The following is a 27,882-nucleotide window of genomic DNA, read 5'->3' on the forward strand; positions in this document are numbered from 1 at the left end:
AATCCAATTTCCTTTTCAGGTAGAGCGCATCTTTTAAAAAAAGAGCCAACACCTATGTTTAAGAATAAAAATTCACTTGTACTAGATTGTATGTAGCTAAACACTGGATCTATTTTCTGATTCCAAAATTTTCTATCCTAGTATGAATAAATGAAGAATAGGACAAACCTAAGTGCAGGAAAGTATCAAACCCTGTAACGCATACTTATACTGAAAATGTGTTTCACATGGTTAACATTTGCAAAGGCTAAAATCATTTTTCATAAAGAAAATTCCACAGGCTTGCTCAGTATTACCAAACTTCCATAATGAACATTATTTTGAGTGCCAAATTGAGCACGAAAAAACACCTACTTTTAACTATTATGAAATATTATGAAAAGTAGTAAGACTTATTTATTAGGCTGGTTAAAAAGTAATTTAAAACCAAAGAGAGTTAAATCTTCCTTGAGAACATACTCTCAGAACTTAAGAATGGGGTAAATCAGATGGAGCACAGCCATGCTGTACACATCAACTCACTGAAATCACATAACTTCTATTCTCATGGACCTTATTTTCTATTATCTTGAAAACAAACTGATTATAATCTCCCAAAATACCAGTAGTACCTTAAAATTTAATCAACTCCTTTCCTTAACAGAATTAGGACTTTCAATTAAAAATACTGTAATATCCAAGAGGGTTTCAATGCAAGAGAAACCTTTGCATCATAATTTCAAGTGACCATATATAGTGGAGTTCCCTCTAATAACACGACAGACACAAACAAGCTATCGAGCAAGAATCTGTTAACAGTTTTATTTTTTTTTTATGTTAAATACCATGGGACAGGATTGTAAGGATGAAAAACTCAGTCAACAACTGCCTCACAAGGGATAAGAAAAATTCTGCCATGATATTAGCAAAGGTAAAGGAGGAAAAATTTACACTGTAAGAGGCACCATTTCCCCAAGGAATACCTCTTGGCATTTCCTGAATGAGTGGGATTAGCAATCTAAATAAATCATATTTCAAGAGGTAACAGCAACAGATAAAATTTAAAGGGATTATTAAAATAACATTTACAAGACTCTGAACAATTCTTGAACTCTTATTAAAACCACAAAGAAAGAACAATTCTTTATTTATGAATTTCATAAAGGACTCAATGTGCAACTGACATCTGCTAGTGATGATCTGGTAATATACAACCTGTCCAGTAGCCGAACAGTTTGTTTTTATTGTGTTTTCTAACCGTAAGAGATCATTAAAGGCAAAGCCTATATGACGCTGTACACACAAAAAAATGGTCACCGTGGGCCATACTACCAATGAAATGGTAGGTAAACAAATCTTTTTCTGGTCAAGAGAAAAAAAAAAAAGAAACAGCACTCTGCATGCTTCACTCTACAAGATGAATTTCCCTAGAAAGAATCCAATGAAAATGGCTGCAATTACAACAAGAAGTGAAGGAAGAGGACTGGTGACATTATCTCTGAAGGATGCAGTTGAGGTTGATCCAGGTTTATCCGAATGTGCTACCTTTCTGAGCCTTAAACCTTCATCCTAGAAAAAAAACACACACACAAAAGGTTTTTAAAAACAAGCATACTAACGAGACTACTGGAGCTAAAAATCTATAGGGACGGAAAGTAGATTAGTGGTTGCCTATGGCTGGGGATGGAAACAGGGATTAACTGCTAACCACAAAAGGAAACTTTCCGGGGGTGGATGGACATTCTAAAACTGAACTATAGTGATGGTTACAAAGTTCTATGTATCAACGAATTGTACACTCACAGTGGGTGTCTCCATGGGATATAAATTATACCTCAATAACACTGATTTTTTAAAACTGGAGCTGAGAAATGTATTCCTAAAAAACAAAAGTTAGATAGGCTATATTTACCTTTTTTTAAATCCCACTAAAAATATAATTAAAGAAGAGTACTTCCAAGGTGGCCCATGGTATTTAAAATCAGTTACATCCGTCCTAGCCCAATCAGCCAAAAACTACCCAGACCTGTAGTCTGCCATTTGGGTTTACTGACCCACTGCAACTAAGCAACCGGAACAGCAGAGGCACAAAAGGGTGTTCTTGCCATAAACAGAGATACGGTATCACAGAATTTGGGGGAAGGAAACAGTTTAGCGTGAAATTTAAGTAACAGTGTTTTTATATGCTCAAAGCAAAGCAGAGGGCTGTGTGTAAAGTGGTAGCACCAGGTCTCGACTGCAAAGCAGAGAAAGAATACTGTTTCTTCAGAAACTACAAATTTAGATGAGAAATGTACATAGGAAACCCTTATCTGAAGCTCTGCACCAGGACTGGAAAATGAGGGTGCTTCTCTGTGTCAAAATGACTTAGATCCTCCAGTCAAGAGTAGGCTGCTTCATTCTTGCTGATATGGCTTCACACAGCACTATGTCTTTAGAGCAGAAGGTTTCTCAGAAGAAAGCAGAAGTCACTCCAAGCAGGAGGCTGTTATGACACTGTGTGCAATGTGAACCTTGGGAAAAATACTAATACCTGTTAACTACACAGTTGTCTTTATCTCTGTCTGTTAACCAATCTGATAAATGGCAGGACAGTTTTTTACTTTTTTCAGTACAAGGCAATATTTTCTCCCATGATTCCTTTATTGTGCTTATAAATAAACACTAACTAAAAGAGTACACCTAATGGCACAGTTTTATTTGCATTACTGGATTTTCTGGAGTTGGGTTTTTTTGGTCTCATGCTAATTAGTCCTATATAAACAGTAATTCTCAGTTTCAGCTACACATCACAAACATCTACAGAACTTTTAATACTCCTGTGATTGTGATTCATTAGGTCTGGGGAAAGCCTGGTCAATTGTAACTTTTTAAAGCTCACTAGGTGATTCACATGCAGTGTGAATTAAGAACCACAGGGCTAGGGGAATTAAAAGGGATAGTGAACAGACAGGAGCAAGAAAGTGAACCTGGCAAAAAATTATGATGGGCCTGTGTATAGGGTCTGAAATTCTGTAAGCCAGTGGGTCTTCAAGGGTTTTGTTTTTTTTTTTTTGAGACGATGTTTTGCTCGTCACCCAGGCTGGAGTGCAATGGCGTGATCTCGCTCACTGCAACCTCTGCCTCCTGGGTTCAAGTGATTCTCCTGCCTCAGCCTCCCAAGTAGCTGGGATTACAGGCACCCACCACCACACCCGGATAATTTTTGTATTTTTAATAGAGACGGGGTTTCACCACGTTGGCCAGGCTGGTCTGGAACTCCTGACCTCAGGTGATCCACACGCCTCAGCCTCCCAAAGTGCTGGGATTACCGGTGTGAGCCACCGCGCCCAGCCCAGCTTTTTTGTTTTACTTTTCCAGCAGCAGAATCATCTCTCAAATAAAATCTCATACAGAACATTAGCATAAAAAGAGTAGAAACCAGGAATAAAGTCTCTCTCACCTACTTCCCTGGTTCACTCTTCCTATTTTCCAGCCCTGCCACACCTATGTCATTCTCACTGTTTCCACTTCTCCCCTCCCTGCCAGAGGTAAACAGTGGCTTTTGAAAGAAATCTATTGAGCACCCTAAGGAGCACATCTTTATCAAAGAACAGAACTATGGAAGTCATGGCAGATAAAGTAAAAGTAACCAACAACATCCTTTAAAAGATCCATGGCGTGTAGGTGTGAAATAAAGATATTCTTTCCGCTACCCAGACAAGTGCTTGGAAGCAGACGGGTACCCCTCGAGGGGGTACTATGAAATATCAAGCATGAAGAGACACAAAAATTCACTTTAAAAAGCATTTCAGCAAAGGAGTTCACAGATTTACTTAAAACACAGTGCCTTTAATTTAGAGTGTAGTTCCTACATACACCTAACAAAAGGCATAATCAAATAACTCCCATCATTTAGCTTATTTTAGTTACATACATTTTTCTATCATCTACTTTGCTGCAAAGAGCTTCAAACAAAGCCTAGAGAGCAACGTATAGGTATTTAGGTCTTGAAACAAGTAATTACTTGTCAAAGACAAATTATTCATAAATTTCAGACATATTCAAATCAGTCCTCCTTCGCCATCCATTTAATTCAATCAAATACATGAATGACTACCACATGCTTGTATGGTGAATGCAGAGATAAATGAAGCACTGCCCTTGCCCCCAAGGCAATTACTGCCCACTAGAGGGAGAAAGGCCTCTAACAAGTAAGAGCAGTAGAAGGCGATCAGCATAGTGGAGGCACAAAGCAGACATGACAAATCGATTTTTTTCTTCTTTTGGAGAGGGTCCCAGCAAAGGCTATATACTGTAGTAGCAAAACGTCAATGTGTGTATGTGCTGTGTCGGGAGGGGCAGGGTTCTGGGCCTTTCCAGTCACAGTGAAGAGCTTACACTAAAGCAAAGAGGGGTGATAAACAGATGCTTCTCCAGCATACTCCAGCCCAATGCTGCCCCACGCAAATACAATGTGAGCTTCAAATGTGAGCCCCGTATGTAAAGTTAAATTTTCCAACAGTACATTTAAAAAGTAAAAAGAAATGGGTAAAATTCATTTTAATAATATATTTGATTCAACCCAATATACCCAAACTACTATTTCAGTATGTAACCATAAAAAAAAAAGATTCTACCTTTTTCTGTACTAACTCTTCAACATCAGTATTTTACACTCAACAGCACAGCTCAATTTGAACAAATCCCATTTCAGTGCTCATCAGCCCTAGGTGACTAATGGCTATGATGTGGGACAACACAATCCTAGGCAGTTCAGTATGACTAGGGCATAAAATGGGAAGGACATGAGAAACAAGAGCAGAAGCTGGCAATGCTGCAGGCCAGATCACAAATAATTAGAATGTGTGCTAAAGTAAGGAACTTGCAGCAATGAGAAACCACGGGAAGACTGTTAAAAGAGGAGTAGGGTGGGGAGCAAAGGCACTGGGGAAAAGAAGAAAGAACTGACCAAGGAAAAATTTAAAAGCTAATTGCTAAAATGGCCTAATAACACTCACATGTCCTATACCTTCATTTCAATCAATTTATTTTCAACCAACAGAACTTACTCTCAGGTGCCGATTTTCTTCTGATAGCTTCATCATTTCTCCCTGAAGTCTTTTACACTCTTCCATTAGTTTCCTTGTTTCGGTATCATTAAGTGAAACACTGTGTGGTTTTGGCATAGGTCCATCTTGCTTAGATGCATTCAGTGGAACAGCTTTGCTAGGTTCCATGTCATTCTGCATTACAAAGATATTGGGAATTTTTTAACTAACCAAATCTCCTTACAGGTTTTAAACAAATAACAATATAAATTCTACATCTTTGTTCATGAAAAACTCTTTAAAAGGCCTAAATCAGTACATGTCAGCAGTCAGATTAGTCTAAATAACCAGCCCACTCCCTCTATTCCCATAATCCCTGGCACGTACCTCTACCATAGCACTTTATTATGTATCTTAATAATTATTGTTCAAGTTCTTTCCTGTAATACTTCAAAGGCTGAGAGAGCAAGAGCCATCTCTCTTTGTATTTACCCCTAAAACCAGCACTTTGGTCAAGAGTAGTTATTCAATGAAAGTATGCTGAATGACATCAACAAAATCCATTGAAGGTCATTTTCCGTGCTCTGGTTCTGCAATTCAAATAAGGTTCTGGGGGGTAGGGGGATATTATCGTAATCATTCCAATAAAATCAGAAACTACCTAAGAAAAAACATGCCCAAGAAAAGCTAACTTCTATTAATTTGTCATCTTTAGTAATGCTGTTTGCTTTAATTCATGTGATTCAACATCACAGTAGCACTTAGCATGCTTTGAAGACTATGAGCCCCAAAATCTTAATCCTCACCAACATTGAACCATTTGAAGCCAGTGAAGGCCTGGAGATAAATATCTATGACAGCACCTATGTATTCTTCAGCCCGTTGTCTAAAGTACCCCAACATCCTTCACTCCAACAGCATTTATGTCACCACACATCGTAGCAGTATTAGTGTAACAAGCTTTTTTCATTTTAATTAAATTTACTTGCTTTAAAATAATTTTAGGTAAAATCTGCTTTATTCAGCTATAAACTGCTAAAAAAGACATTTACTAAATCAACTTTATGGCATTCCACAATATTCATTTTATAAGATTTATCAGAGGCTGCACACCTACCACACCATCCCAGCTGCCAATTTTATATTAAGTATAAACAGATTGTTCAAAGGGCAAAACTTGTTATTCTTATGAAGGGGATGTGATTTGATTAGTATGCCTAAATCCATGTAAAATCTATTTAAAAATGAAAATTTATAATGAGGTTCTAATGAACAACAGTATGTATGTGACCTGTCGGCAGATTCTTCCATTTTTCTTCAAGCTTCCCAGTTAAGAAACGTTTTAAAGAAGCCTACTTCAATTCTTTCTCTGAGTTTTTCTCTTGCTAGCTTTTTTGTTCTTCACCCCCATTTCTCCCACCCCAACCAATCTAATAATAGCCACCCCTATTATTAAAGAACTGTTTCAGATATATTTTACCCTGCCAATACTTTTTCCTGTTCTTTTCCTTAATAGTAGTTAGAACTCATCTGTGATTTTCAGTGTGGTCAAATTCTATCCTAGCACAAATCCAACTTCTGATAATGAGGTTGGCACACTGACTTCCTCTATAAAGGAGGTGGCAATGGCCACCAATATGGCAATAGAAGAACTTTCAGGTTTTGGTTAAAAATTGGGGAAAAGTATCATACTCATACCAGAAAACTGATAAAAACTTAAAGAGGATGAAGCAGGGCACCATGTCTGATGTCTATAATCCCAACACTTTGGGAGGCCGAGATGGGTGGCCTGCTTGAGCCCAGGAGTTCAAGAACAGCCTGAGCAACAGAGGGAGACCCTGTCTCTACAAAAAACAATTTTAAAAATTAGCCAGGCATGGTGGTGTGCACCTGTAATCTCAGCTACTCATGAGACTGAGGTGGCTTGAGCCCAGGAAGTGGAGGTTGCAATGAGACGAGATCATGCCACTGCACTCCAGCCCAGGTGAGAGTGAGACCCTGTCTCCAAAAGGGGGAAAAAAAGATATACATGGGGTCAACACCAAAGAGAAAAAAAACTAAAAGAATCATCAAGCTCGACAACTGATTATTTTTAAATTCTTTACATTGCATAAAATTTTAAATTACAGAGGGAAGGGAAAAAGTCATTTCCCACAATCTTGTCAAATCAACAAAACTATTATTTATATTACTATTATTAAATGACATGTCATTAAATATTCTATTCTATGCCTTGCCAAAATTAAACATTTCACTTTTGTTAAGCATTTGATGGGCAGCTTTCCATTCTTTCAAATTTTAAATAACATGTCCATAGGAAGACATTCCATAAAAAGATAACTAGATTGGAATTAGATTTAGATTTTTCTAATTCTAATAGAATTAGACTTGGAATTAGATTAGAATTTATCTAAGCAAATAGAATTAGATTTTTTTGTTGTTGAATTTCTCTTAAAAATGTTATACTGCTTTTGTAACAAAAAGGAGAAGAAATGATAACCAATATGTGGAGCATAAAGAGAATAGAATGCAAAGAATACAGTGAAGCCGAAACACACTTCAAAAGTGTGCCCAATAAGTTATATCACATACTACCTAGGCCCCTTACAAACCAGTGAACATACATAACAGGTGCAAGAAAATCTAATTTATTTACATATACATATGCTACATATGTATATGTTATGCTATATATGTATATGTAATGGGGGGAAGTGTGATGGGAGGGTGGGCTTTGAGTCATGCATGGAGTGACAATCTGAAGAGCCTGATGGAAAAAATTAAGCAGGTGTAACTTTAAGTATATGCTTCCATCCAGGACCTCTATTAGTGAGGTTTGGCTCCAATAAAACAGCTTGTTTCTTGAGAGTTGCTTCAAACTGGTCCAGAAAGAAAAGACTGGTTGTTCTGAGAACCATGAAACAAGCACACCAGAGAGATTCAACATGCTGTGACTCTTAGTAAATTGATGAATGGTAACCTTACATTTAACACTGCAATTCAGAATAAGCTGGAAGGTCAAGGTGTGTATCAACTAAAACAATAAACCAATCTTGTCCAGTTTCCACTATATTATTTAGCCTATCTGCAGTAATCCTCCATCTATGAGTTGTCCAGTCATGTACTGTATAATGATGTTTTGGTCAACAATGATTCGTACATATGATAGTGTTCCCATACAATAATAATGGCACTGAAAAATTCCTATTACCTAGTGAGGTCTTATCACAATACATTATTCACATGTTTGTGGTGATGCTGGTGTAAATATACATACTGTACTCCAGTCATATAAAAGTACTGCACATATGATTTATGTACAATACAGAATACTTGGTAATAAATGACTATGTTACAGGTTTATGTATTTACTGTGTTATGCTTTTTATCATTTATTTTAGAGTGTACTCCTTCTACTTATGAAAACAAAAAGGACACTAAGTCAGACTCCAGCAGGTCCTTCAGGAGGTATTCCAGAAGGCACTGTTAACATAGGAGATGTCAGCTCCATGCGTGTTACTGTCCCTGAAGACATTACAGTGAGACAGGATGTGGAGGTGGAAGGCAGTGATACTGATGATCCCACCCCTGTGCAGGCCTAGACTAATGTGTGTGCTATGTCTTAGTCTTAAGAAGTTTTTTTAAAAATCTTATTTAAAAAATAGAAAAAGGCAGCGAATAAGGACATTAAAAAGATATTTTTATTTATCTATACACTGTGCTTGTGCTTTATGTCAAAAATTTTAATTTTACAGTTTATGAAAAGTTACGGACAGCTAAGATTAAAGAAAAAAATTTTAATAAATGTAGCCTAAGTGTACAGTGTTTATAAAGTCTACAGTGTACAGTAATGTCCTAGGCCTTCCCATTCACTCACCACTCATTCACTGACCCACCCAAAACAACTTCCAGTTCTGCAAGATCCATTCACAGTAAGTGCCCTATGCAAGTATACAATTTTATCTCTTATGCCATATTTTTGCTGCGCCTTTTCTGTGTATAGTCACGGGTGTCCAATCTTCTGGCTTCCCTGGGCCTCACTGGAAGAAAAATTGTCTTGGGCCACACATAAAATACACTAACACTAACAATAACTAATGAGCTATTAAAAAAAAAAATCACAAAAAAAAAAATCTCATAGTGTTTTAAGAAAGTTTACGAATTTGAGGTGGGCCGGATTCAAAGCCATCATGGGCCACGTGTGGGCCGCAGGCTGCAGGTTGAATAAGCTCAGTGTAGATTGTTTCGATACACAAATACTTACCATTGTAGTACAGCCACAGGCTATACAAGTCTGTAGCCTAGGAGCAACAGGCAATACCATATATAGGTTTTTGTAAGTACACTCTATGATGTTTATACAACACATCACCTAACAACGCATTTCTCAATATATATCCCCATCCTTAACAGATGCATGACTGTACTTCTGTATTCTTTTTTAACCATCAGAATTTCAGTTCTAATATTCCAAGTATTTTTACTGGGGGTTAATTAGAAAAAGAGGGAACTAGGAATTGGAAATACAAGAAAAAGTTTGCAAAGAAGCCTTGGGAAGAACAAAGGAGATAAAAGACATAAACGTGGGGCTACATTCTTACAACTAACAGGAGTGATGGATAAAAACGCACATAAAGGGAGTTAAAAGGCTAAAGTCAAGAGTACTGTCATAAACCGAGAGAGGCAAAATTAAGGTCTTAACCTATGAATTAAGAGACAGGATTTAAGTAACAAGGTTACCTGAAGTTTTTTTTTCCCACTCTAAACAGCCAATTTACTGTTTCTTTAGGATCATGACTCCCAGAAGTAAATAATTCCCAATCACAAAAACAAAAAAGTATTAAACATTTAGATAATTTTTTAAAGCCTTAGTATGCATATCATCTGCAAAACCAAATCAAAGTATAAACAATCTGTTAAAACTGTGGGGTTGCCACATGTGGTGGCTCACGCCTATAATCCCAGGACTTTGGGAGGCCAAGACAGGTGGATCACCTGAGGTCGGAGTTTAATGAGACCAGCCTGGCCAACATGGTGAAACCCCATCTCTACCAAAAAAATACAAAAATTAGCCAGGCATGGTGGCACGTGCCTGTAGTCCCAGCTACTCAGGAGGCTGAGGTGGGAGAATCCCTTGAACCGGGGAGGCAGAGGTTGCAGTGAGCTGAAATTGTGCCATGCACTCCAGCCTGGGTGACAGAGTGAGACTCCATCTCGGAAAAAAAAAAAAAAAAAAGAGTATATTCCCCAAATCTCAAAGAAAAAAATTACAGCAACTTCATAATGTTCACACTTATACTGTTCTGCTCACTATACAGATTTTAGTTAAGTTCAGAAGTTTTTTAGAACAGAATAGTTTGTATGCATGATTTTTAAAGTGCTTTGTAGTTTTATTGTAATTTTAGGCATAGTTCAATTCTATCTACTTCATACAACATACTCACAATACCACTTATCTGCTAGGTATCTACATTAACTTAACCATTGACACTAGTAGACTCCTAAGTCTGTTAACTCCCTATAACAAACCTTCTGTTTCTCCTGTTTCAACACACTGAGTCCCCTGGGGTCATCCTTCGTGTGATAACTGGCAGGTGTTGCAACTGTGTTGTTGATGCTGCTCATTGAAGTGACAGTCGGAGCATTCCCTGGTGGAGTTATACCCTGAGATGGCATGGGAAACATATTCTCAGATTCCACCGAACTCTGATTTCTTCTGCATGATATTGGGAATGACTGACACAGAAAGCATTAGGCTCTAAACATTAACACTTTATAAAAATGCATTAATGCATAAGAAACAATACTAATAATAGCTATGTTAAAGCAAAAGTACAGTTTCTGAACTCGCTTTTTATATTTCCCAAACAAAATTAGATATAATCTACTTGCATTACATGCACCTATTAAATGTACATACTTTATTAAAATTTATGCCAGCCTTACATTGTTTTAAAATGAATACCATCTAATTCTTTGTGGCTTTTAATGTTTACTAATTAATAATTGTCAATAATCTGAAAAACAAGCACTTGTATGTCTTCTTATCTTTGATAACACTCAATCTCAACAATTTCATAAACCTCTCTTGTACTTAAAGCCTATCCCCCAATACACTCACTCTCTCACACACATCCCAGGCCAATAAACACTTAAAGACTCATATAACCATTAAGTCCATAGTTCTCTTCCTTTCTTTTCAAATTCCTTTAATAGATAAAAGTAATACTGTATTATACAAACAGGTGGGAAAGGGATTCCCTAATTATACTTACTGATACCCCATTTGTTCTGTCTCAACAGAAAATAATGTATATTCAACCATTTTATGATAAGACCCCTGAAATCCCTTTATAAGACCCCTGAAATCCCTGTTCTTTACAGCCCCTCAGTCTTCATTTTTAAAAAATCAGTATTTTTTTCTAGAAAATATGTCACCTTCAAGGTCGGGCGCGGTGGCTCACGCTTGTAATCCCAGCACTTTGGGAGGCCGAGGTGGGCGGATCACAAGATCAGGAGATTGAGACCACGGTGAAACCCTGTCTCTACTAAAAATACAAAAAATTAGCCAGGCGTGGTGGCGGGCACCTGTAGTCCCAGCTACTTGGAGAGGCTGAGGCAGGAGAACGGCGTGAACCCGGGAGGCGGCGCTTACAGTGAGCCGAGATCGCGCCACTGCACTCCAGCCTGGGTGACAGAGCGAGACACTGTCTCAAAAAAAAAAAAAAAAAAAAAAAAGGAAATATGTCACCTTCAAATGTCAGATGGAGGACATAAATGAAATGCAATACATTTAAGAAATTTAGAAAATGTCAGAGTTAAGGCCTCAAAAATTTTTTAGAAGTGAACACAAAGAACTGAATAGGTCATAAAACTTCAAAAATAATAAAACCACATTTGATCCTTAAAAAATAACCACTACCACTAATTGGACATTACGTATATACAGAGCTGACAATCCAAACAGAGCTAATAATTCAAAGAACCCTATTTTGTACAATAGCGCTTTCGTATCATGTGCCTCCAGCTGTCAACAATACAGGGAACAGGCTCAATGGCTTTCAGTACTAGCACTGACAACAACTCAACTGAAGACACTAGGGGCCATTAACAAAATGAAATGTATTGGCACACACCTGCTGATCCCGAGGACTAGGGTAATGACACATCTTAGTGTGCTTAAGGATGGTATTTGCTTATGCTTGTTATCCAGGAAAAAATATTGAGTCTTTTTGTTCTAAAATGAAAGGGTTCCTAAGTTTCCTGGGGCACTTTATCTATGATCCAAATCAGAAAGCTATTTCCCAAAAAGTAGCCCATACTTTAGTGATGGTTCAAATAAATGAGAATTGTTTTGTCACAAATAAATGATTTATTTAAACTATAAAAATAAAAACATGGACTCAGCCACTGTGCTTCTAAAGCTGCCTCCATTTTTCACCCTATAAGATGACCACAAACCTTCAATCATTTCCTTACTTATATATTCAGTATCAAGGTCCTAAAAAGTCTAAAGAAATCAACAAAATAACATCATACTCTTTTTTCATGTGTTCCAAACATGTAAACACCCAAGAATTAACAGCATCCATAAAAAGATCAAAATCCTCAAACAAGTGGGGTATACGCATACAACATACTTGATATGGTTTGGATCTGTGTCCCCCGGCAAATCCCATGTCAAATTGTAATCTCCAGTGTTGGAGGTGGAACCTGGTGGGAAGCGACTGGATCATGAGGGTGGGTCCTTCATGAATGGTTTAGCACCATCCCCATGATACTGTTCTCATGATAAGAGTTCTCATGAGATCTAGTTGTTAAAAAGACTGTAGCACTGCCCCTTCGCTCTCTCTTGCTCCTGTTCCCACCATGTGAGGCATCTGCTCCCCCTTTGCCCTCCACCATGACTAGAAGTTTCCTGAGGCCTCCTGAGAAGCAGAAGCCGCCCTGCTTCCTGTACAGCCTGCAGAACTGTAAGCCAATTAAACCTCTTTTCTTTATAAATTACCCAGTCTCAGGTATTTCTTTATAGCAATGTGAGAATAGACTAATACAGTACTTAAATACCAGCGTACTTCTTTCTGCAAAGAGATACAGGAAGGGGGGCTGAGGAAGTGAGGGAAAAAAAAATCATAAAGTTCAAGACTTGTTATCTCTACAATATTTGAGGAGAGTGCATCAACAATTATGATAGTTATTGCAGAATCTGCTTTGAACACTAACCAAATTTTTCTAAGTTGACTACCAAAAATGAAATTTTGATCGACTCTTTAAAATAAAGTGACCCATAAAAATGGTGCTTATCTGAGGTGATTGATAGGTTAATTAGCTTGACTGTGGTGATCATTTAATAATGTATGCATATATTGAAACAAAAAATAAAGGTGTAAGGAACCCCTATGAACTTGTCCACTGCTCTAAACACTAAATAAAGCTGAATAAAAAAATACAAATGCCATCCACAGAGTTCTACGTTAAATCCTAAGTTGTTACCAGCAACACAGTTAAAAGCTAAACTGATTTTGCTTAAGTTAACACACTTTTTACAACATACTAATAAACTAAAAGAATAAAGGGTCAAAAGATCTCAAAGAATTCTCTATATCACAATCATAACTATAAGATAAAAAGTATATTTTCTACTCTATACTTTTAAAAAATACATCACCAACAGTTTTCAAACCATTTTTGTTAACCTTGCACATTTAGAAATGTATTTTCTTTGAATAAGGGAGTGTCATTTCAGCAACTGTGTAAGTCAGGATTCAGCATCATACAGCATTTTATTAATTCATCTGAAGTAAATTAACAAACTGTATCTATGCATCACACTATCCAATAATGCCCTAATTTCCAAAGAGCCAAATTTCATGCTAAACAAAGAAAAGGAATATTAACTACTAATTTTATCTACAGATACTAGAAAGAAACCAACATGTCAAAGATACTTTTTTTTAACCAGTTTTATCAACTTCGTCTATAGAGAATATTGACCTAGAAACAGCAGGATACAATTATCAATAGGGTCTTATTACCACATGAATAAAATATTAAGAGGTGTTTTGTTTATCTTTAGATAGACATAAAAGGTTTTATCCTTAATTGTTAGAAACAAAAACTTCTTATATATTTTGTACTATCATAAGACTTCAGATTTGGTACCTTAAGATTTCATATTTTCTGTAAAAGATGAGATGCAACATTAAACTGATTAACTTGAAAGTCACATAATCAACTAACAACCCAGATGGAGTTGGGTCTGTGCCAGGTTGCACTGAGTTTAAACACATTTCTCAGTAAGTAACATTTCTTGTACAATCTGCAGGGTAGTTAATACTACAACAGTGAGTTTAGGCAGGAATAGTATTTCCCAAAGTATATTTTTTCAGAACCTCAGATATTTCCTAAGTTAATTAGGTTATTTTAAATTAAAAAAAAATACTGGGTTAAATATATTTCTTTACCGTTACGTTTTCTCAGAGCCTTTAATAGGCAAATACGCAATGTGATTCCTCTTGGAGACATTTACAGTATTTTTCCAAGCTCACCTGTCTACAGAATGCTTCCAACCTAATACACTGGGAAATACTGCCTTATAAAAACACAATTGTGTTTTAGCCTCTCTTTAACACACACATTAATCAATTAAGGCCACTTCCAGCCTAAATAGTATAGACACAATTTTTGCAAGTTTGAATTACATAAATTTGAAATGGTGATATATTACAATCTTTAAGTCTCATTTTATGTGTAAAACTTGAAATGTAAATTATAAACACTCAAAAACATCCATCAAAAATCATAATGACGAGGCCAGTGAGCCATCAAAGTCATAAGCTGTATTTATGTATTGCTATAATTGAAACACCACTTCAGCTGGTTCATAGAAGTACCCACCCATTCTTCTCAGGATCAGTATTGGATTTTGCACATTTTGAATTACCCAACATAATCCAACCATAAAATGCAATCATTACCCCAAGAAATAAAAGGATCCACATCATCCTATATGCTGCTGACACAGTTTTATCATTAAAATTTTACCATTTGAAGAAGTACCTTCAAGTGAAAAATGGGCCTCCACTCTTACCTTGGTCAAAAAAATGAATAGAAAGTTTGATAAAATTAAAAATCAATTTTGTCACAGGTACCCGGTCGATTATAGTTCTGAAATACCATCTCCCACTGAAATGGCCCTGAGCTTCTTTCCAGGTCTAGACCTGGAAAAATCTTGCCACATTAGACAAGAAAATTACCAAAGACTATGAGGGTCAAACAAACTCAAGAACCAATTTAAAAAGTCTCCTTACCAGGCAATTTGAGCATCAATAATAATAATTAACTACCAAGAGTTAAAATTCAAATATGTTTAAATTCATGAGTTTTATCAATATAGAAGCAAGCAGGGAAGAAAGAAAGGATGGAAGGTGGAAGATCAACTGTACATCACGAGGTGGGATGCTTATAAACCAACTCATTTTTTAAAACCTTTAAAGAGAAACTTTGGCATTTGTTCTGCCTTTTTAAACTCTACCACTGAATAACCAAATATTACATAAGCACAAGTTTCTCCTTACGCAAGTATTGTAAGTAGTGTATGAAGTAGGAATGACAGAGTATGACCATCAGACAATCTTAAATGAATTAACAGACCTAGGTCATACTGTCTCAATCTCAACTTTACTGACATTTTAAGCCAGATTATTCTTGTTGTGGAGGCTGTTCTGTGCATCACAGGAAGTTGAAAGGCATCCTTGGCCTCTGCCCACTAAACAGGTTACCTGTAGCACCCTTACCTACCTCTCAGTTGTGAAAACCAAAAATGTTTCCAAGCACGGTCCCCAGAGGAGCAAATCGATTGCCCCTGGATAAGAACCACTCATTTCAAACTTTCGATCACAGGAAATACCAGGGACAGGGAAAAAAGGTTAAATAGCACCACAAGGATGGAATCAGCAAAATCAATTCTGTGGGAAAGTCTATAGGCAAACCTAGTTTAATAATAAAAACATTCAATAATTTGCAAAAAAAAAAAAAAAAAAGAGAGGAAACATAACAAACTAAGAGATTTAAGAAACATATCATCCAATAGAAGTATTTGGACTTGGCCAGGCGGGGTGGCTCACACCTGTAATCCCAGCACTTTGGGAGGCCAAGGCAGGTGGATCACCTGAGGTCAGGAGTTTGAGACCAGCCTGGCAAAATCCGGTCTCTACAAAAAATACAAAAATTAGCCAGGCGTGCACCTGTAATCCCAGCTACTAGAGAGGCTGAGGCAGGAGAACTGCTTGAACCCGGGAGGCAGAGGTTGCAGTGAGCCAAGATCGTGCCACTGCACTCCAGCCTGAGCAACAGAGCAAGACTCCGTCTCAAAAAAAAAATAAGAACTATTTGGACTTTATTTTCATCTAATTCAAACAAACTGCAGAAAAAAAAAATTTTAATGACATTTGTGACAAGTTTTAATGCTGTCTGGACAGCTTGATATTAAGGATATACTAAATTTTTAAAGGCACAGTAACAGTATTGTCATTAAAACTGTTTTATCTCTTTTTTTAAAGTACTTTGAAAAATACACATTGAAACAGTTACAGATTAAATTATACCAAGTCTGGGATTTGCCTTAAACAATACCTAAGATGAGAATTAACAGGATTTATATATAATAAGCTTAACCACAAACTAGTCATTGTTAAAGCTGCTCATAAGTTCACAGAGGTTCACTGTACTCCTCCTACCTACTCTTCTAGGTGCTTCTAAGTTTTCAAAATAAATCTTAAAAATTATCTTTAGCAGATATTTCCTACAATTTAATATACAAGTCCAGATAATCCAATTAGTAAAAATACATTCTGCAGCTAGCTAATCAAGGTTCAGACTCAGATATTCTCTAAAGTACTTTGAAGTTACTTAACAGCTTTTAGGTTACTAGTAATACCTGCTCTGAAAAGGTTCCAGGCTCAAACTACTCCTGCTCGAGTTCCACCGCAGGGGATTCTGGGAACTCCATTCAGAATTTGTTCAAGCACTAAAACAGACCCAAAACTACTTTCTTGGATAACTATGGGCTAGACCAATAGGTAGGCATAACTGCTCTTTTCACCCAAGATGTGTAAATGGCGAGGTTCAACTGTCATTGCCGTATCATTCCCATCAACTTCTGGTTTGGTTTCTAAACCAGTGAGAGCTACTCTTAATCAGCAGTATCAAATACCTGGGGTTCCAATCCTTTTCACACATCTCAAAGTGTGTGCTATCCAGAGCATAGTAGAAGCCCAGATAGAAGATAGATTTACACTGACCGAATTACTGTAAAAAATGACATAAAACTCTCAGTGAGAAAATATCCAATTTTTTTTTTTAAAGTCAATCCAGACAACATGCTGTTTTGTTTTCTTGGTTTCAACAGTAAGAGCTGGGCAAGCTATTAGCTTCCCTCCGCCTAAGCAAAAAAGGAAACCTCCAAATGGGAAGCATACACAGGCCATCTAACACTCACTTTACAGAGAGAATACATGTGTTCACAATTTTTTGCTTTTGGCAAATACCTCAAAAATCACTTAAAAGAGGCATTTTAAAAATTCAAAATATAATTTGGTCAACACCTAATTATCAGAGACCTTTTCATTTCTGCTTATCCTGAAAGAGGAACACAATAACTGAGCCCACATATTTAATCTGCATGTTTACTTTTCAATAGAGCAAATGGCCACTAGATTAAGGGCAGTAGTCATGTCAGATTGTAACCAAATTGTGCCAAACCATTCTATTTATCCATATTATTGTATGTATTAAGTCACACACACAGAAAAATTTATCTTTCAAGTCTCTCTCACCATAGGAAAAGATTCAAATTTGCAATCCAGACAGGGAAATGGACAAGGTAAGTGACTACAACCCACTCTGTACATTCACAGACTACTTTTTGTTTGTTTTTGAATAAACAAATACATCCCTCAGTCCCCCAAATTGTATTAGACTTACACTAATGAGTAAGCAACATAATAATTATTTACTAAAGAATACAATCAGATGGATTTGACTAAAAACAAAAGTGAGCAAAATACCTAGGAATAACTAAACCTGGAATAAACTGTCCATGTAAGTGAATTTATCCCCAAACTGCCGGTACATAGTGGCCAAAAAGCAATTTATATGTATTTTTAAATTATGTATACACATCTCATTCTAAAAAAGAACCTGTAGTGGTTTACGTCACAAAAAAATCTGGTAGACTTAAATGATTCTTCGCCAGGATGCAGTCTTGACCTAAAAGTGAGTCTTTCTTTCTTCTTGGATAAACAAAATGTTACTTTAAAAAAAAAAAAAAAAAAAAAGGCATACCAAGTTTTTTAAAACTTAACCACTGAGTCTTACGAAGTGAAATAGCCATATCACACATACCTCAAAGGTCAAAAATAAAAGCAAAATTAATCAAAGGAACTGAGAGCTCAACGGCTCCCAATTTTTTTTACATTCTCCTACTTACCAATTTATCATTTTCATTGGGCATTTCAAATACACATCTCAATTTGGAATCCATTAATTCATCAGGTTTTGCCTCTTTCCACTAAAAATAAACAAAACCAAACATGAGACATAGGAGGTATGATCATGGTAAGTAAGTTTCACCTCACGGGACAGCTAAAAGATGAGTGAAGCTGCCTGGCTTGGCTGAAACACACTGGTGCACTCTTTATTGATCACCCTGCCATTGTTATCAGCTAATGTCACAGAACCTTTATATAATCCTAGAGTTACTATCACCATCCATTAAAATCACGATGATATTACTAGCAACCATAGGACTTTCTTCTTAGGAGCAGCATTTCTTTCTTTTTTCTTTTTTTCCAGTTGGTCTCATTCTGTTTCCCAGGCTGGAGTGCAGTCGCCCCTCCTGGGCTCAAGCAATCAATCCTCCCATGCCTCCTGGGTAGCTGGGACTACAGGCGTCCAACACTATACCCAGCTCATTTTTGTTGTGGTGGTTTTTTTTGTTTTTTGTCTGTTTGTTTGTTTTTGTAGAGACAGGGTCTTGTCATGTCGCCTGAGCTGGTCTCGAACTCCTGGGCTTGAGATACTCCTGTCTTGGCCTCCCAAAGGGCTGGGATTACAGGTGTGAGCCACTGCACCAGGCCAGTAGCAGCATTTCTAAATTGTTTCTAAAAAAAAATACTATTTAAAAATTCTTTCATTCTTTAAGTTAGGATTATCTATAATGAAGAAATTGGCAGTTTTTTAAAAACCTAAATTTAACTTTTAGTTTTTAGAAATTAAGTTTTTCTACTGACTGCTAAACAACACCCACAGTTTAAACTCCACTTCCCAAAACAAATTCTTCTTCTATACTTACCACAGCTTCCATATCTGAAGTGTTTGGTGGAGCAAAAATTGTCTGTACCATAAACTTGTGTTTACTCTTTTCATTCGGATCATAGTCAAAGGGCTGTAGCATTACTAAATAAGAAAAAAAGGATATATTATATTGTCTCCTGCATGTCTGAAAGACATACATTGAAACAGTTACAGATTAAATTATACTAAGTCTGGGATTTGCCTTAAACCGTATCTGGCAATAGTATTCCTATTACTTCACAAATATGCAAATTTTAAAAAAACCAAGAAGGGTTCAAGAAACCAAACACTGGAATGTTTAAGAATCAACTTAATGGATCCCAAGTATTTTTAAATTGTCTGTCTTTCTAATTTACTAAGTTTTGCACAACCAACAAAATAAACAATTACAATTAAAAATTAAATATGAATCTATGATTTTGCCCTTTCTAAACTCAGCTTGTGAAAATTTTCAAAACTTTGCCAACGTTAACTATAATGCCTATAAGCTCAGATTAAATATAAGTTATTAAAACTATGAATTTAGGCTTCATTTTAGTGTTTTCTGATTTAAAATTATACAACTGAGATATTTAAAGGAGAAATACTCAGTAACTTAAAACCTCACTACCATCTGTTTTTTGTTTTTTAAAACAGGGTCTCACTCTGTGGCTGAGGCTGCGCTGCAGTGCAGTGGCGCAATCTCAGCTCACTGTAGCCTCAACCTCCCTAGGCTCAGGCAATCCTCCCACTTCAGGCTCCTAAATAGCTAAGACTATAGCCACATGCCACCATGCCCAGCTAATTTTTGTATTTTTTGTAGAGAAAGGGTTTTCGTCATTTTGCCCAGGCTGGTATAGAATTCCTGGGCTCAAGAGATCCGCCCTCCTCAGCCTCCCGAAGTGCTAGGATTACAGGCGTGAGCCACAGCACCCGGCCCATATATTGTTTTAATATAATTAATTTTTCAAAAATGTATTTTAAATAAACATCTATTTCAGAGTTTATGAATTTATTTAAATCTTCTAAGAAAACAAAAGTACACAAGGAAACCATATAGCCTCTTGAGTTCTAAAATTTATTCTACAGTCTCAATAACATTCAAAATTTTTAAGTTTTTTTTTTTTTTTTTTGAGACGGAGTCTTGCTCTGTCGCCCAGGCTGGAGTGCAGTGGTACAATCTCGGCTCACTGCAAGCTCTGCCTCCCAGGTTCACGCCATTCTCCTGCCTCAGCCTCCCGAGTAGCTGGGACTACAGGCACCTGCCACCATGCCCGGCTAATTTTTTTGTATTTTTAGTAGAGATGGGGTTTCACCGTGTTATCCAGGATGGTCTCGATCTCCTGACCTCAAGATCCGCCCGTCTCAGCCTCCCAAAGTGCTGGGATTACAGGCGTGAGCAATTTTTAAGCATTTATAATTTCTCGTCTTTTAAGTTTTCTAAGGTTCCATGTGGTTGTAAGTCATGCTAAATTTATGTAAAATGAGTCCAATATAACAGACTATACAAAGAATGAATCAACAGTTACACAAAATATGTACATGGTATTATAGAAATTATTTCCCTAACTTCAGATTATTTCTAAGATATATCTCTACACTTTCAAAAAGATAAACACGGGTAAATAAATGTAAGAAATAATTATGTAATAAAGTCTTATTCATAAGGTGTGTCTGAGAAGTCCATTAACTGCTATCAAGGTTAAGACAACTTTTTCAAGGGGCCAAATACACAGCAGCAGGAAATGTACTGGATAAAATGCCTCAGAATACAGCTTAAGCTAAATAAAATTCCATTAGCAACCTTCACTGAGTTAATGATTATAAGCCAATCACTATGAACCAAAAATTTGTGAATAAAACGAAAACTTACAACATGGTTAAGTTTATAGGAGTTATACTCTAATTTAGGTTGCAGACCACATAACAAGACAAAGACGATCTTGAAAACATATATAAAAATGTGCACAAATTGAAGCAAATTCAAAAAACAAAGCGTCAAAGGGACACAGGGAAAAAGAGAAATGAGCATGTAGTACAGAGAATTAACCAGAGAAGGTTGTTGGAAGAAGCATAGCTTTGAGTGACTGTAAATGGAAATACACTACACTAAAAATTGGAAAAGCCAAATTCTAACTAAGTAGAACAATCCAAGGGCATGTTTGCATAATCAGTAACCAGTTTGTCTGAAGGTTTTAATAAGTCAGGTTTCTGTGGGAGAAAGTGTTTTGATACGTTGTTTTCTCAAGAAATATTAATACACAGAAACCAGCAATCTAGGCCCCTCAAAGAAAAAGTCATTCTGCATAGTTGTATGGATTCCTGGGGATATAACTGTTTGTACCAATAAACTATTTTTAGCCATGTGGATTGAAATAATTATATCTTCTGGCCAGGCGCAGTGGCTCACGCCTGTAATCCCAGCATTTGGGGAGGCTAAGGTAGACGGATCACTTGAGGTCAGGAGTTCGAGACCAGCCTGGCCAACATGGTGAAACCCTGCCTCTACTAAAAATACAAAACTGAGCCAGGCATGTTGGCGCACGCCCGTAATCCTAGCTACTCAAGTGGCTGAGGCAGGAAAATCACTTGAATCCGGGAGGCGGAAGTTGCAGTGACCTGAGATCACACCACTGCTCTCCTACCTGGGCAACAAAGCAAGACACTGTCTCAAAAAAGAAAGAATTCTCTCTTCTTCCAATTGTGCTAAAGGCTTAAAGATGTAGTAGAAAGCAGCAACATGCAGAGTGCATGCATTCCTTCATCTTTATTTCCCATCTCTCTTTCCCAGGAACTGATGAATTAGACTTAGCAAAGAAACATGAAAAGCACTCCTCCCAGGCCTCCTTACCGCAAGACTCACTAAAACATCTTTTTCCTAGCTCTTGAGGTTTTTGGCTATACCTGCTGAGGGAAGATTTAGTGTCACCAAGAACTCTATGGTCTGTCCTTCATGGCCTTTGTAGTCAGGCTCCACCTCTAAATACTCTCTCAATGAGCCTACCCTGGGTTCTCTCTCTCTGTACCCAATTCTGCTGTGGACTTGAAAACTGATACAGCATTATTATAATATCTTAGGATTACTTATCAAGATCACCCAGGCTTTTTTTTTTTTAAGGTACACTTTTTTTGTTTGTTTGTTTTGAGACGGAGTCTTACTCGTGCAGTCTCGGCTCACTGCAACCTCCGCTTCCTGGTTTTAAGCAATTCTCTGCCTCAGCCTCCCAAGTAGCTGGGACTACAGGCGCCCACCACCACACCCGACTAATTTTTTGTATTTTTAGTAGAGATGGGGTTTCACCATCTTGGCCAGGCTGGTCTTGAACTCCTGACCTTGTGATCCACCCGCCTCGGCCTCCCAAAGTGCTGGGATTACAGGCATAAGCCACCGCGCCCGGCCTAAATATAACATTTCTAAGTCATGCTCCTAGAGATTCCAATCTGGGAGAGATGAATCCACGTGTGTTCCTGCTCCCTGTGTTATTACAGCATATAGTGGGAGTTGAGAAGTACTGCTGTAAAGAAAGAGTAAATGCAGCCTGAGAGGTTCTCCCCTAAGTAAAATACATGGAACCATAAAAGTTCTCATATCTACTTCCTATTTCCTATTTCTCAGCTATATTAGTGAAGTCAGAGGGACTGAGAAAGAAAGAAACAGTTTATAGGGGGCATTAGATATGGTACCAGTATCAACTCCATAGCAGGAATAAGTAATCCATATATGGCAAGCATACTTCTTTGACAAGTAAACACATAAGAGAGTAGTAAAATAAAAATAAAGTTTTCACACACAGGACACTGTTGACATTTACAATGAAAGGCATAAAGACTCATCTGATTTGACACAGTAGGCAAAAAAGTGGCATTGCACCTTTTTAAGCAAAAGAACTATGACACTTCTATAGCTGCATGCAATGTGTAATATGATCATGATCTGAAGGAGAATGACCCATCAGAAAAATGATACAATTTTTCAAAGATAAAATAACAAAGGCAGAGAAGGTAGTGGTTAGCTGTAGAAATAAAGACTAGATATAAAGTTTGTAATTGACAATAATTTCTTATAAACTGACCACACTCCCTACACAGAAGATGAGTGAGAAATTTTCTGAAACAGCTTGCATAGTACTGTAACAAGACATCTTTAAAGGCAAAACCCGAATAATATAAGAATTATTTCCCTCCCTCCAGATGAAACCTTATTAAACAAAAACATAATCATAAAAGGTCAAAATTCAAATGTACATAAATTCAGAACATGATTTGCTACCTGAAACAGTCACAGTTGACCCTGGGTCAATAATTCCACTGTTGGGCCTCACACAGTACCGGCGAGGTGCTGTAGTCTTCACTTTGAAACACACTTTTCTATCCGATGGATTTCGCAATTTAAGATTTGTAGTGACTACATCTGTGAAGGGGCCTGTAAAGTTTAAAAATTAAAGAGAAAACAAAATTTAATTGGATTCTCAACAACGAAGGATTCAAAACTGAAAATATATAACCTCAATTTTAATTAAGTGCTGACATTTGTAGGCATAAATATCCCAAATGGCTACTAACACTGCCTTTCTCCAGGTGGCAGACTTAAAAACAAGTCATATTTTCTTCTTCATTCCCTGTATTTCACAAAATTTCTACCATAAACATGTATGATTTCTATCAAAAAAGTACTATGAAACTTTGGATCTATGAACTTTACAACTGTATTTTTACAGTATGTTAATACGTTGCTGAAAATAACAGAATTTCCCAGTTGTCTGCAAACCAGTGCCAATCTTCAAGTTCATTTTACTAGGCCAACTGCAAAAATCTCTACATCTGAAGACCCTACACCCTATGACATCAGTGCTTTTGCTTCACCTCAATTTTGTTTGTTCATTCATTCAATCCATTCATTCATTCACATATTTGTTAAGTGTTTATTATGCCATATGCTCTAGATACAAAGTTTTTAAGCTTTGGTTCTGCACCCAAACAACATAAAATTACAAAACAAAGAACCCAAAAGGCTGATCCATTTTGCTGAAGAAAAGCCTGAAGAAAAATTATGCAGATTAATTTAGACAACAAAATAAATACCTGTTAATTTGGAGGAAGAAGATAAAAACATGTTCCAGTTGGGAACAATAACCACAGTTCTAAGTATTCCAAAAGTAATTTTAAATCGTTCTAAAAACAATTCGTTTAAAGTTATGTATTTTTTAAAAAAGCTAGAAGGCTGGAATCAAAGACAACTATTATAAAGGCTCTCTTTTCTTTATTTCAATCTTAAGAACAAGCATGTCTTTTAAAATTTTACAAAGGCAAAGTCATTAAAAGACACTTATTTCAAGCCCTAAGAAGCAAAATGATTTTATGCTATGCTTAAAGTTTGTTAGTAGTAAAATATTTTCTAATAAATAAAAATTTGGAACTAGGATGAGAGGAAGGAGATAAAAATGAGTGAAAATTAGAAGAAAGCATAGAAAGGCAGAGAACCAGTTATAGAAAAGAAAGCATTTTAATATAACTAACAGGTCTGCATTTAAAAAAAAAAAAAGCATACATATGACAAAGTATGATCTTCTGAACTGCTTGCTTCATTATATGGCCAAACTAATCATTCCATTTACAACATACAACCCTTGCTGCTTCTTCAACCCCAAGAGCTTGCATAATCTTTTTGAAAAGCATCTGATTAACAACTCCACCATAAAACTAGTATGAGAGTAAAGACGAAAACTCCAATGTGTCCATTTCACTACATGAATCCACAAAATGGCTGGCTGGAGATACGTTCTGAACTGATAAAACTAGAAGTCTTAAAGGCAAATTCCATTTCTTAACATTCTCAAACCCATAATTACTACAAACGCTTAAAAATGTAAAATGTTATAGGACTATTTTGACTAGGACTTTAACATTAGTAGCAATCACAGATTAAAATAAAGATCCAATTTCTTAGTAACATGACAAAAAGACATGTCACAAAATTTTAATTTTGAACAATCCTAATCCATAGTGAATGCCTAATTATTTTAATTACATATTTATGTATTTTCATAACATAATTATGTAAGTTTTTAGAATTAAATGTTTTATTAATTTAATTTTAATTCTCCCCAATTTTAAAAAGTACCAATTATCCAAACTAAGGTAAAATAATTTTTTAAACTGATTTTTAAAATGACTGTGGGTCAGTTTTCATCAACAAACTCTACAAGAGTTGTACGAATTCTGAAATAGTATTTACATTTCACGATACTGCCCACCAGGGATTATAAATTGTCAATACAGATTGTGGGCTTTCTAGACATAAAAATATAAATTATCTAAAGATGATGATAATATATCAAAAGAAATACACCTCACTCATTCAAAACTAAATTCTTAACAGGACATGTTAACCTTGCGAGTAAAACGTAGAATTATCTATAATAAACCCACTTAACTACTGAATTTGGGATTTTCTGCTCCATTGTATCCCTCTAGCCTCTCAAGGAGGGTTGCTCCCAGCAGATAGCTAAGAGTTTGAGCCCCTTTCCTAGTTTAAAATGGAAAATTATCAAGTACTGATGACCATTAGCAAAGGAATAACCAGATTTAATAGCTTAAAAAAGTCATGGAAAGAAATATCTGGTCCACTTTTGTGAGTCACAGAATCCTTTAAGAACCTGACGAAAGCCATATCCCACCTCATAAAAACATACATAGGTAAATATTCAAAAAAATTTTACACTGACTTTTATGGAAGGTAAAATGAGTTGGAGAGCTGAGTTCAGGGATGGAGGGGTTGTATCATGTACCCCCACCCCGCCAGGAGCTGCTGATTAAAAGGCCTGATGAAGAAATCTACCTTAAGATCTTCAAAAAAGAGAAGTTATATACTTTACTGAAAGTGCTACAAACATAACCCTTTAGGTGGTAACTGCTCCTTTCATTAGGAGCAGGGGGTGGGGGCAGGAAACAGGACGGTAGACATTCTGCAATGCAGACCCACACAATGAAGTACTATGTTCCCATTGCACCGAATTTTCAAATACTCCTCCAGAAATTCATATTGGTGAAAAACCTCTTTTCCAAGTATTCATCTATTACGTGAACAGGAAAAATGTGTACTCTTTTCTTCAAAATGTTAAAAGGTGAGTTCACTATTACTGAAGACTATTCTAACAATAGCAATGCCACTCATCATACCTGAATCACCAATACAACACATCTGAATTAGTCAGCAGGCATCTGTAGGTAACACATTCACATGAATCTACCTATATTCACATGAATCTACCTATATGCCCTAAAACGGCATATTCTTATTTTGCCCTTTTAACAATGTTAAGAAAACTGTCAGTACTATTCGGATAACTCTTATTTCTCTTAAATCCAAACTTACTCACCTTAAGTAGATACAAACATCTGACTACTGTACCTACAAACTTAAGTCGGGTACAAGTATCTGACTACTTCATTATGTCTTCTAGTGTAGTCACGCCCAAACATTTACACTTAAAATGAGCATTCCATTATAAAATTACTTCCTTTTTTTCTCCTTATGTTATAGCTGGGGCAAATATATTTTAACATTTTTAATTACATATGTTGGTCATTTTATATATGAATTTCATTTCAGGATAGCAATAGCATTACAAAATATAAAAATGAGTTATGAAGTTAGAGTTAAGAACCCCTGAATTAAACCAATAATCTGCTTCACTAATTGAAAATGTATCCTTTGTAAGGCTTAGGTGATTAAACCATCAAGAGAAACAAGTGGCCACCATAAAAGTCAGGATAATGGTTAATCCTGCAGGGGAAGTAACTGGGAGAGAGTAAAAGGAGCACTTTGCCGAATGCTAGCCAAGTTCTATTTCTAACCCTGGAGGTGATTATATGAGTATTTAACTTTTGATAATTCCTTGAACTGTATATATCTTTTATTTACGAAAAACAATAAAAATGTTTTTTCAGAAAAACTGATCCTTGAAATAACCTTGAAAAATTGAAAAAACAGTGAAAAGCAGTTTTGATGACAAAGTGAACATCTGATGCAATTTATGTAATAAATATGTTTAGAGGATTTCTAAAACTTAATCCCTATAAATCAGGGAAATCCTATCATTTGCCCAATATGAATGCTTAGTTTAACATTTAGGAAACAATTTTTTAACTAGTCCATTTTAATCAAAAGTATTGATAGAAACTTATGTTAGAGATATGTCACTGTTTATAATGAACTATCCCATATGAAAAAAGAAAACTGCATACGTTACATTTATTTGCACTCTTATATTGAAAAAAATCTACAATTAAAATACTTCTACCTTTCAATTATGTGGCTGTTGTACTTTGGAAGCCCTACCATTTCCTGCCACTAAGTATTCTGTCCCAACTCCTCTACAGCTGTCACTGTCATTAAGCCAAAATCCTACTCCTAGTCCCAAATTTTTACAATCAAACAGAAATGTAACACATACATAAATGTGGCCTTTGAGTAAAAAAGTCTGAACATAAGTTTTAAAAAAACTTAGAGCCTGAGATGTCAAAAATATTAGAAAAT

The 27,882-nt window shown here is 36.3% G+C and overlaps 1 protein-coding gene across 2 annotated transcripts in view; it reads right to left on the reverse strand.

Annotated features, from left to right (window-relative positions):
- Window positions 1-774: 774 nt before the first annotated feature.
- VAPA (VAMP associated protein A) overlaps window positions 775-27,882 on the reverse strand; it is a 41,071-nt gene continuing 13,963 nt past the window's right edge. Inside the window, 6 exon segments of one of the 2 annotated variants that reach the window (NM_001280235.1) lie at window positions 775-1,548; window positions 5,031-5,204; window positions 10,539-10,673; window positions 18,499-18,579; window positions 19,363-19,466; window positions 23,614-23,766. In NM_001280235.1, coding sequence (NP_001267164.1) covers window positions 1,390-1,548; window positions 5,031-5,204; window positions 10,539-10,673; window positions 18,499-18,579; window positions 19,363-19,466; window positions 23,614-23,766 — 806 coding nt within the window. In that variant the 3' untranslated portion in view covers window positions 775-1,389. 2 annotated transcript variants of the gene reach the window in all.

The sequence above is a fragment of the Pan troglodytes genome, chromosome 17 (assembly GCF_028858775.2).
Source record: "Pan troglodytes isolate AG18354 chromosome 17, NHGRI_mPanTro3-v2.0_pri, whole genome shotgun sequence".
Taxonomy (NCBI): Eukaryota; Metazoa; Chordata; class Mammalia; order Primates; family Hominidae; genus Pan; species Pan troglodytes.